This window comes from Augochlora pura, unplaced genomic scaffold (genome assembly GCF_028453695.1).
Source record: "Augochlora pura isolate Apur16 unplaced genomic scaffold, APUR_v2.2.1 APUR_unplaced_33, whole genome shotgun sequence".
NCBI lineage: Eukaryota > Metazoa > Arthropoda > Insecta > Hymenoptera > Halictidae > Augochlora > Augochlora pura.
Genome location: NW_027583541.1, coordinates 1540 through 13450, shown reverse-complemented (window position 1 = coordinate 13450; position 11911 = coordinate 1540). Strand labels below are relative to the sequence as shown.

General features: G+C 32.1%; 1 protein-coding gene across 1 annotated transcript; it reads right to left on the bottom strand.

Annotated features, from left to right (window-relative positions):
• Positions 1-3367: 3367 nt before the first annotated feature.
• LOC144477748 (cadherin-86C-like) lies at positions 3368-7577 on the bottom strand (the record flags this gene model as incomplete). Its single annotated transcript, XM_078195487.1, has 6 exons — positions 7373-7577; positions 6198-6439; positions 5061-5144; positions 4862-4987; positions 4182-4322; positions 3368-3491 (listed from the first exon to the last, which is right to left on the bottom strand). Coding segments are annotated over exons 1-6 (922 nt in total), but the record flags the coding sequence as incomplete, so codon positions are not given.
• Between the last annotated feature and the right edge of the window lie 4334 nt (positions 7578-11911).

The window sequence follows — 11911 nt, the reverse complement described above, 5'->3', positions numbered from 1 at the left end:
ACTCTAAGCCATTTTACCTGTAAATCTATATCTATATATAAATAAATATCCTAATTCAATCTTTATATTTAATCTATGCTTTTGTTAATTGTTTCTACTTAACATACACTTTTCATAATCCTTTGTATTTAATATACAGCAAAGTTTAAATTTGTTAAGTATAATGATCGTCCCTGTAAATTCTTTAAACCAATTACTCAATTTACGTGCGCATTTTTATGCGTGTATTAATTCTTCTTACTTAACCCTTTACACTCGAAGCAATTTTAACTGTAAATCTGAAGTAGTTTTCCTGGCTTATAGTATGTTCATTCTATATAACGAATTGCAATTTTATGCAAATTGATTCTTGTAACTCGTACCAACAATTTCACCACTCAACAATTTGTTAAATCTAAACTTTTCTATTATAAAAATGCTCTTGGAACGTGAGGGTACAATTCTAGTGGTGCTTCGAGTGCAAAGGGTTAATATTCGTCTTCCCCGCTTGTTTTCTACTTCGCACGAAAATCTCGGAATCGCCGGTCGAACGTTTCGCGTCCTTGGAAAAGGACACCGTACGCGTCGTCGTGTAGAGACGGCGATGTCAGGCGAACCCTTCTTACGCTTATTTTCGCATGATCGCGGTCCGCGTTAGCCGTTTTATCAGCCGTCTAAGATCGGCGATACACCGATTTTTCCACGGAACCGAAAATGAGTCAGGCAAGGAAGTGGCCGGAGAAGGCCTGCGGAGAAGTGGTCAGTGGTAAGGGTCTTGACAGTCCACGGCGCAGTATCGATCGTCCTTAGGGGTCAGTATCTGCTTTTCAAGCGGCGATGCTTATCATTTCGTGACGCGAAGCATGCGACCTCCTCGTCCGGCCACGGTGTGTGTGCCGTACACGGTTTTGCTACGCGCGACCGTAGCCCGCGCGGCGAGAAATGGTAAAAAGGAACGAATACACACGGCCAGAAGCTATACAAGGCAGATAAAACCGACCGCCCGAACGAAGCCGTATTATCGTGCCGCGGCATTAACGGGGGAGGGACTGTAATTTTGTGCGGGACCGGGGAATCAAAAGACGCGATCGCCGGGGGGTCCTTAACTTTCTAATTACCAACGCGAGATGTAACTTTATTACCGAATTAACGCGCTCTGAAAAACACGTTTTTGAATGTCAAGATTGTCTTTTAACACGTTCAATGCCGACAATCGACTACTAAAATCCCTACATAGTTAAAGCAATTTAATTAATTAAGACAAAACTAGGAAGTTAATATTTATCACAGGGGATGGCATTAGAATTCTTTCGCATCCGTAACATTCTAGTCAAATTCCATTTCTTGAAATATATTACAATAAAAATGAATTTCGAAGATTGGTCAGAAAATAGTGTCACCCATATTTGGGTGACACGTCGCTCGACGTGTTAATTCAGGGACGCGTAATTGAAGGGCGTAATTTGGGGAACACCATTTAAAAATAAAACACTGGTTCAATATTTCTGGAACGCTTTGTGTTTTCGAGTGTTTCAACCCTGTGCACTCGAGTGGCGACTCTGCGGCGCCATTGAAATTGTTGCACCAGATTACAAAATTACTTTCATAGATATCACCAAAGTTTAGATTTAAAAAAATTGTTAAAATTCTATTGCTAAAATTCGACTTTGACATAATTTTGAAAGATCAAAAGTATAATAAAAATAGTATGAAAATCCAATCAATTACTCAACTATAGACCTACAAAAATAAATTGAAAAACTTTGATATCTACAATTATTTTACTATAAATATAATGAACAAATGAAACGATTCGCATAATCTGTGATACAAAATAATTTATTACAAAACTATGCTGAATATTCCGCAGCAATTTTCTGCCGCGACGATGTTGAGTTATTTTCAGTTCAAATTGGAAATGCAATTGTCTCCCTCGTGTTGACTTAGGCCGCGAGGTGGAGGCCGAGGGTCGCGTGAATCACTGGCGACGTTTTAACAATAGGGAAGCGGATCGAAGAAGTGGTAAATTAATTTAAAAGGTTCGTGATTGACTAGATAATTCCTGGTGGAACCGGGTCACCCCATGACGCGAGACTCGCGTTGTCAGTGTATACGCATGACTATCCACGGTCGACTAATTCGTTCACTGATACTAGCACTATGAAGTGTAATTATACCCTCCTCGAATCCCTGTGGTTTCTAGTCATGGCTCGATGAAATTTTTATATTACTGCGCTGTCATTTGATGAATATATTCCCATTGACAGTGGAAGTGTTGAAACGTGCAATCAGTGAGGTATAGTGCTTAAAATTCAATTTGTAAAATTATTGCTCCGACAGATGAAATTGAATAGAATCGAGTCTGATGGCTAAAAAGTTAAATTTATTTATAGAAATTTTTATATAGGAGACTATATCATATTAAATTATTATTATATTATTAATTATATCATATTGAATTATTACCATATTATTAATTATACCATATTAAATAAAATATATGTATATAGAATCGAGTCTGATAGCTAAGAGTTAAATTTATTTATAGAAATTTTTATATAGAAATCTATACCATATTAAATTATTATCATATTATTAATTATATCATATTAAATTAATAGACTGATAGCTGAAATTCAATTTATAGAATCAATATTGATAAATTAAATTTAACGATTCCAGTCTGATAGCTAGAATTGTTTTCACACAACCTATTATAATAATTGAAACTTAATTACAGAATCTAATTCTATAGTTAAAATATAATTTATGAAAAATCTAGTCCGATAGATGAAGCTAAATTTCTAGATTCCACTCTCATAATTAAAAATTAATTTATACAATCCACTCTGATAGCTAGAATTCAATTTATGAGGAATTTATTGATTAAATAGTCTTATAGTTATAATATTGTAATAATAGTTCTAATAATAAATCTAATAGTTGAAATTGAAGTTATAGAATTTAGTCTAGTGGCTTAAATTGAATTCAAACAATTTATTTTAATATTTAAAATTGAACTTAGGTGATCAGTCTATTATATATATGTATATTAAATTTATGATATTAATATTAAAATTTATAATATATATATTAAATTTACAACTACCCCAATTTGTCATAAATGCATAAAATCCACAATCTACTCGTTATGAGATTCTGCATTCTGCATGAATAGATCTAAAAAATTAAGCTTCGTATATACTTTTCGTTAAAATCAAGATGGAGGATCCAAACGCGTCGAATTCGTCGATACCCCTTTTGCGGGAATTCCCGTGACGCGTTCTAAGCACACACGGCAAATGAGGGAAACACGATGTCATGCAGCGACAATTGCCTCAGTTCTTCCGGACACGGGACTTCTAAGAACCATGATGTACATTCTTACCGCTGGTTTCCGAAATGTTAAAAAACGGCGTGAAAGGATTGCCCTCCGACACGAGACCGTACACAACTTCACGTGGAACTCCTTTATCCCCGTCTTCCGCGTGCACCCGTAATACTATATCGCCCTGGAATCAACACACGATCATGTTCAATCCCGATAAGCCCTCGCATCGGCCGGCGGCTATCGTTTTTTTTTCCGATGCGAACATTTCTATAAAATAAGAACTTATAATTGCATAAATTAGGTGTAAGTTAAATATGATTGTATGAATTAACTGTAAATTAAATATAATGACATGAATTAACTGTAAATTAAATATAATGACATAAATTAACTGTAAATTAAATATAATGACATAAATTAACTATAAATAAAATGTCAATATTTTTGTTAATTAAATATTGATTTAAAGAACCGCATCGTGAATATTAAAAAATTAAAATGGAATTGTTTGTAAAAATTAGAAAATTAATCGACTAGAATAAGATTGTCAAGATTGAAAAATATAATAATAATTGTAAGAGTGATTAATATGGTTAGATTGATTAATATATTATTACTACAATATATTCTACTCTATATTATAATATACTACAATAATGTAATATAATAGAATAGAATACAATTAATACGATAAAATATATTATATAGCATATAAATTCTATTCTATTAAATTAATATATTATATGATCAGAATAAAACAGAATTAATGCAATATCATATAAATTTATTTATATAAATATAACTGATTTATTCTATTGTTTCTGTGAAAATCTTTTATAGTGAAATAATGAACTAGCTTCGAAGTACTTACAGGTTGCACAGAATTGTTAATCCTCGTCAGCGGTGGCGCCAACGTGAAAATCGGTGGCACATCTTGTACATCTGTGACTATAACAACCACATTTAGACCGGCAATATTCCTGGTATCCTTTCCAGGCTCTGTATAAGGATCCTATTAAATCGAATTTCCTCGACATAATAAAATATATAACCATGGCATAACCATTCATATTATTATCAAAACACCTATTATATTATTATTATTACTATTATGTGTGTGCGATAGCTTCAATTTTTCCCATACTCTAAGGCAGATGTTGATAACCTATAACCCATGAGTCACCAAAATATCCATTTAATAATTCGACAATTATATTTCTCTTCGTAACAATTAAAGACTAGAATTTTTAATTTTAGCATCTAAAGTTCAAAAGCATATTACAATGATTTTGTCTATAAAATTTATCTTATTGTTTACTAAAATACTGTTTCTTAATTATTAAATTTCGATTGATTTAGAGCTGCAGCCATGATCGAACTCTTTTCTCAGTTTCCATTCGCGTTGACCCAACAGCTTAGAAACAGTTACAAAGAACAATTGAAATAATTCGAAGGAACGGTGAAAAAAATTCAAACTTCTGCACGAACGTGCTACAATATATGTCAGAGCTTTGCGAAAGTAATTATGCGGTAAGTGTAAACTTTTCGTACCGTAGCGTACATGGTCAGCGTGTACACGGACTGCGTCTCGAAATCTAATTCCCCGATCAGAGTAATCACTCCTCGCGTCTGCGTGGGTGTTTGGCGTTGCCTTATTGTAAACAACTCCTTCGGTTGCTGTAAAGATAATCCAGAAGTTTTGTGGACCATGGAATCTAATAAGAAAGCGTTGTTAATAATTATAACATACCCAGAGTTCGATGTAAACTGGTTTCCCGCTCCACGAATTGGCTCTTGCTAGAAGATAGTCCAATTCCTTGCCGGGTTTGGTGTCCTGGAACAATGACAAACATTGTTAGTAACTATTTAAAATGAAAGTGATTATTGCTATACTCTTCGGTTTTTCAACGATTTTCATACTTTGCGTGACTAGAATGACCTTGAATTATAGGTCGCTGGATTCGTCTTAAAATCGGCAATAATGTCATCGAAAAAGAAATATATTGTTCCATTTAAAAAAACATCGATGACCTTGAAATCTCAAAAAATATGACCTTGAAAAAAAAAACATTTCCACCAAAATACGTCCCCCTCCGAACCAAACAATTTGTTTCTGAAACATTTTCGCGTATCATTAATGATAATGGAGATATTGCACTGTAACACTTTATTTGCCCCACCCTGTATATTGGTAGATTAGTTACTGTAATTTGATCGTTTAATAGACGAGAAAGAGAAAAAGAAAATTAAATAGCTATGATAATTTAATTGTAGATATTTTTTTTATTTTCCTTTTTTATATATTTCTATTGTTCCTCTATTTACTTATATTTATTTAACAATTGTATACTGCATGTATTATTATATTCTATATGTATTACTACAGTGCTTCTAAATAAGAAATATGACATTGTTAATTCGTAATTCAAGAATTGATATATGTCTTTGTTAATATCTTGTATTTAATTGTATATGGCTTTGTTAATAGGTTCTATTTAATATATGTCTTCGTTAATTGTTTCTATTCAATATATATTCTTACTAATTGTTTGTATTTAATATAAGTCTTTGTTAATTAATCGTATAATTAATATATTTAATATAACGTTTTCTATAATATCCTATATTTAATATCCTTCTTAATTCTTTTCTATTTAAATACATATCTGTCAAATTTCTAATATTTAATGCATGCCTTATTCGATCGCAACAAATAATCAACAACGAAAAAATGAATAAAAATGGTATAATTCAGTATAGAAACGGCAAAAATTAAATTGAACTTTCGCCGAGCACGTGATTCGCCTTTTCGCAGGGGGCTTGCTAAAATTGCCGTAAAACGTCGCGGCCCAGTTAATCGCCTCGTTTCCACCGATAAACAATTTACCTCGGGCACCATTATGAGGGACGGTATGTGCGGGAATATTTTATCACGTGGCGTAGTGGCGTTCGTCACAGAAATAGTGGCTTGCATCGAGTTCGAGTCGCCCTTCGTGTCCCTAACCCTCACGGCGAAATCGTGGAGGCGTCCGGGAACTAGTCGTTTCGTTAGAATCACATTAGCCTGGCACACTTTGTTGTACAGGGTGCAGGGCAGATTGTCGATCCTTACAACAGGTGTGATCGTAGCTGGACAAACAAATAGTTCCATAAAATTCTGTAACCTTGGATACGGTTGCTAATAAGAATAATATTTAATAATGCTCTAAAAAAACTATTTTATATTCTACGAACATAGATGAATCTACATAAACAAAACTCGAAAATATTTATTAGTATCTTGGAGATTTCATGCATTTATGGCAAATATATTTGAACGAAGTAAACTAACAAATGGAGCTTTAAACAAATTTTAAGATAGAAAAGGATTTAAGAAAAATTTATCGAGATTTCTAAGTGTGACTAATGTATATTGTTTCATGATAGTGACATAAGTGTATTTATTTATTACTGCGTACGATTTTTTTTTATCTAATATTTTAGTAAAAATTAAGTAAAAAGTCACTGTATTTTTGAATTATTTAAACCATTCGATAGAAATATGACGATATTTTTCATTTCCTATCCTAATTTATTACTATTCTTCACTTATTAATTTTGACCACAAATGCACAAAATTCAAGATTTATTTCATATCATATTAATGGCAATAAAATACTCTTTCATTATTTGTCTGTTTTGAATTTCAATTAATAGCAACGAGAAAAAATTCAACGTTAGTTATCCATATTTCGCTTAATTTTCTAGTTTGTTTACTGATCGGTTACTTGTAATTGTTTATAATATTATAAACAACGCTATAGTTGCTTATATTGTAAACAATACAGTTATTTGTTTATATTATAAACAATGCAGTTAGTAGCTTCTATTATAAACAATGCAGTTAGTTGCTCAAATTATAAACAATGCAGTTAGTTGCTCAAATTATAAACAATGCAGTTAGTTGCTCAAATTAAATACAAAAACATTTAAAGTCACGCGATACTGTAATATAATATTTATAAATTATATAATACTGAAAATATTCGCGTTGAAAAACTGAACTGATCGTAAATAAATTACCAGTTATTTCAAAGACGAGAGGAAAATCAGCGTCCTGGTCAGTCGCGCGTAGCCTAAAAATCACTGAGTCAACTTCAGCATCCGCTGGCACCAAAACCAATCCCATGTCCGTGGAGGTATCAAAACGTGGACGAGCCCCCTTTGTCCATGCGAACACGAACCCGAAATAAATCCATACTTTGCACCATGCTCCTGAAAAGGGCATTCTGCAAGAGGAATACACTGTTACCCATTAGTACCATATATCCAATCATAAATATAATTGATAGTATAAGAGATAGTTGATATTATATTATTTTATATTAAATTATAAAAAGAAAATTCACATTAAAAAATACGAGAAAATTATTTATGATTTTTATTTATAATTAACCGTTTGTACTCGATTGGCGACTTCGAGGCGACGCTAAGAATTGCTGCACTATTTTCAAAAGAATATTTACATTATTATTATTATCTGTCAAAAAATTATCAAATGATAAAAGTCTCATATAAGCATATTCATCCAATTTCATACAAATCAATTAAAAACAATCATTCCAAATGAAAATACTATAAAATGAAACAAACGTCTTCGTTTCAGTATTAAAAAGTCTCGAGCGCAAATGGTTTAATTTCGCCATCGAAACGAAGCTCTTACCATCGCACGCGTTAATTAAATTGGTAGGAAGTCGGCGATCAATTTCTCGCTCGATAATCGTCGATACGCCAGAGCATCGGACGCTTGTCTGCGATATGATCGATAACTCGTTACACGACTCTCCTCCCCCTGTTCCTTTCGTAAATATTGCACGGAACGGACGAGTGAGTTCAAACCCTCTCAACTGCCTTACAGCGACTGCTTATCGAGTCAGTAATTATTTACGGAAATCGTTAGGCATTTCCCGATACCGCATCGACTTTTTCCGTCGTCGGTAGTCTTAATCTGCTCGCGATGCTTACAACGGGATGATGCATTATTCATCCGCCACCGCACAGTAATTGGTACACACTCGTGCAACAAAGTCTCGCGCTGGACTCGAAAATGCCAGTGTTACAGTTAATCGTTCGCGGAATTGGTGTTCCGCTTCTCAAACTGCCGGCAAACGGATAATTCTTTAACCCTTTGCACCACGATCCCTTTCACGCTGCGTTGATCAGCACTTACAGTCCGTCCCATAAGTATTCGTACCCTCATTGCTTATAAGAGAAATTTGTTGAAATCAAGGGACGCATGTAAGATTTTGCAGTAAACTTTTTATTATGAATGAACACTAAAAAATATACAAAAATTCAAAATATTAAATTATACTAGAAAAATATTGAATAAGATAATAGAAAGTTTATTGCAAAATTTTACATGCATCCCTTGATTTCAACAGATTTCACTTATGAGAAATGAGGGTACGAATACTTATGGGACTGACTGTACTTATCTATAATATTTTTAATGAAAGGACCAGACAATTTTCGTTTCTTTTATTGTCTTTATGTACTTTTGTTTCTAAGCTTTGATGACAGAATTTATTTTTGTTTCGATGTAGAAGAAATTAATAATATTCGTATTTAGTAAAGCTTGCATGGAATCTTTATCACGAGTCTGACTCGTTATTATAGTGCAAGGGGTTAACAAAGTCCCGGATTGCATTTTCACAAAGGGAAAGGTTATTTTGAAGTTGTGTAAAGGAAAAGGTTACTCGAAATGGCCTCAAGAATCCCTCATTTCCCGGAGTTACAATAATTTTGATACACCCTGTATACCTATCTTTACAGCACGCGTCAATTTGACGCATTATGAACAAAATAAGCACTTTGTAGAATAATTAATCATTAGTAATACTATTTCTATAGTATGCAATAAAGAGTGCACTTTTATGCGTACGAAATTGATTCTTGCGACTCGTAGCAAGAGTTTTGCTACTCGACAATTTTTTAAATCTAAACTTTATTGTTACAAAAATTATTTTGCAACGTAATAGAATAATTTTGTGATTTTATGGTGCATCAGAGTCGCCATTCGTGTGCAAAGGGTTAAACGTGTGCGACTCGTAGCAACAGTTTTACTATTCAACAATTTTTTAAATTTAAACCTTATTGTTATAAAAATTATTTCGCAACGTAATATTGATAATAATTTGACTGGTGCCTCAGAGTCGCCATTCGAGTGCAAAGGGTTAAACATCTGCGACTCGCGATGTAACGTGGTAACGCAATCACCGTGACCACCGGCAAATTTATGCAAACGGATTCGAAGTTTGGATAAAATCGTAAATATCGATTTTGCAATCATGAAACGAGGTCGCGACCATTCATTGTTCGCGAATGCTGCTACCTGGTTAATAGTCTTCGCCGTCGAGTCAACGGTCAACTAGAAATTCTCCGATTACGATGAGTTACGATCATCTGGAATAGGATCTTATTTTACGAAATTTTGCGAAACCGGAATAGACGCCGGCCGAGAGAGAAAATATATCTCGTCGTAGAGTAACTCTGTGGTTAGCTCGCTTTTATCTAACTGATTTATTGCGCAACTACCCTCTTCTCGATGGTAATCGAGTTACTTTTATTTATGATCGAGATTGCGGCACTGTTATTAATTTTCTTCGAAGATTTAGACGTTCTTGTAATCGTGTTAATTATGACAATTTGTTAGATGAGGGGAAGCAGAACTACTGTCCAAGGATGCAAGACGTAACAATGTTTATAAGAGTGCGACATGGAAAAATGTATACAAAAATGCAAAATGTAATAATGTTTATAAGAATGCAACATGGAACAATGTATACAAGAATGCAAGATGTAGCAATGAACACAAGAATGCAATATATAACAATGTATACTAGAATGCAACATGTAACAATGCATACATAAATGTAATAGATAACAATGTATACAAGAATTCAATATGTAACAATGCATACATAAATGCAATATGTAAAAATGTATACAAGAATGTAACATGTAACAATGTATAGAAGACCTGTACATAAAGCATTGTACACAAAAATGGATCATGTATTATTGCTTATAGGAATAAAAAGTGGAACATTTTATAGGAGATCAAAACTTGAATTATTCTATGGTGTAATAGAACATGGAACATTGTATACAAGAATAATACTGATAAGTATAATAATAAAATAAATAATATAATATAATACTAATAATAATACTAACATAATACTAATAAGTATACAAGATTAATAAGAATAATAATAATACAAGAATAAATGATATATTGAATATGAGATATTAACAGAATATAGTCATTTCTTGTTTCTAAACTCAAGAATTAAATTATTGTCAATAACTATCTATTTATTATTCTAGACTAATATTATGCAAACTCTATCATTTTCAAGCTTAATTTTTGGAAATAGTAATTTTCCAAGTCCTTTGACTAAAGTCCTTTGGAAAAAGATGTAAATTAGATATAAATGTACATCTTCATTTAGTAATTTTAATAAATTCTAAATAATGAATAGCAGTTTTAATAAATTGGAAATAATTAATAGTAATTTTAATAAGTTGGAAATAATGAATAGTAATCTTAATAAATTGGAAATAATTAATAATAATTTTAACAAGTTGGAAATAATAGTAATTTTAATAAATTCGAAATAAGAATTATCTTAATAAGTTGGAAATAATTATATAATATTCTACTATCCTTCTAATGACATCATAGCTTTCGATTACACCCATTAATGTTTAATCATTATTGCACGAAACCCTCAGTCTATTTATTATAATTAATATTTACTATTTCTCAGGTGTCAGAGTCGTACTATACATGAATCCACCTGTCATCGGTATGTCCATCTATAGCTATGCCTCTACCCCTGATGTACCCCTGCCACGTGCCAATGACATCGCTAACATATTCGAATGGGGACTACAGGACATCACGCATACCTCATGCAAATGTAGGCCATCGATAACTATTACGAAGCAGATGATAAATATTTCAACGCATTAAATGACAAATTCGATCCCTTCGTTCATCACCCTTTTAATAAACTAGCAATTTAGACTGACAATGTATCAAGTTTCTTCTATTTGAAAAATGTTTATCAGTAGATAGAGTACTCGAAGAAAAATGACTATGATCACAAAACTGTTCTGAGAAAACATTCATACAACTGACATATTATAAATATTATAATTATATATATTAAAGAATTTTTCAAAAATGAGTAGATATAATTTAAAACAATAAAAATAAATAAAAATATCTAAGAATGTTAGTGCAGCGATTTGAAGTTATGAAAATTATAATAACACAGATCATTTTTATTTCGCAGTTCAACCACCATCCCCATTATTAAAATTATCAAAACTGTTTTAACTATCGAATTATCCAAACTGAATTATCTTATACTTTTCGCCTTGTATATTCATATTTCAATTATATATATATATATATATATATATATATATATATATATATATATATGTTAACATTTATAAATTCGTATTCATTTTTCAAAAATAAATAGATATAATTTGAAACAATAAAAAGAAATACAAACATCTAAGAATGTTAGTGTATGGAGTTGA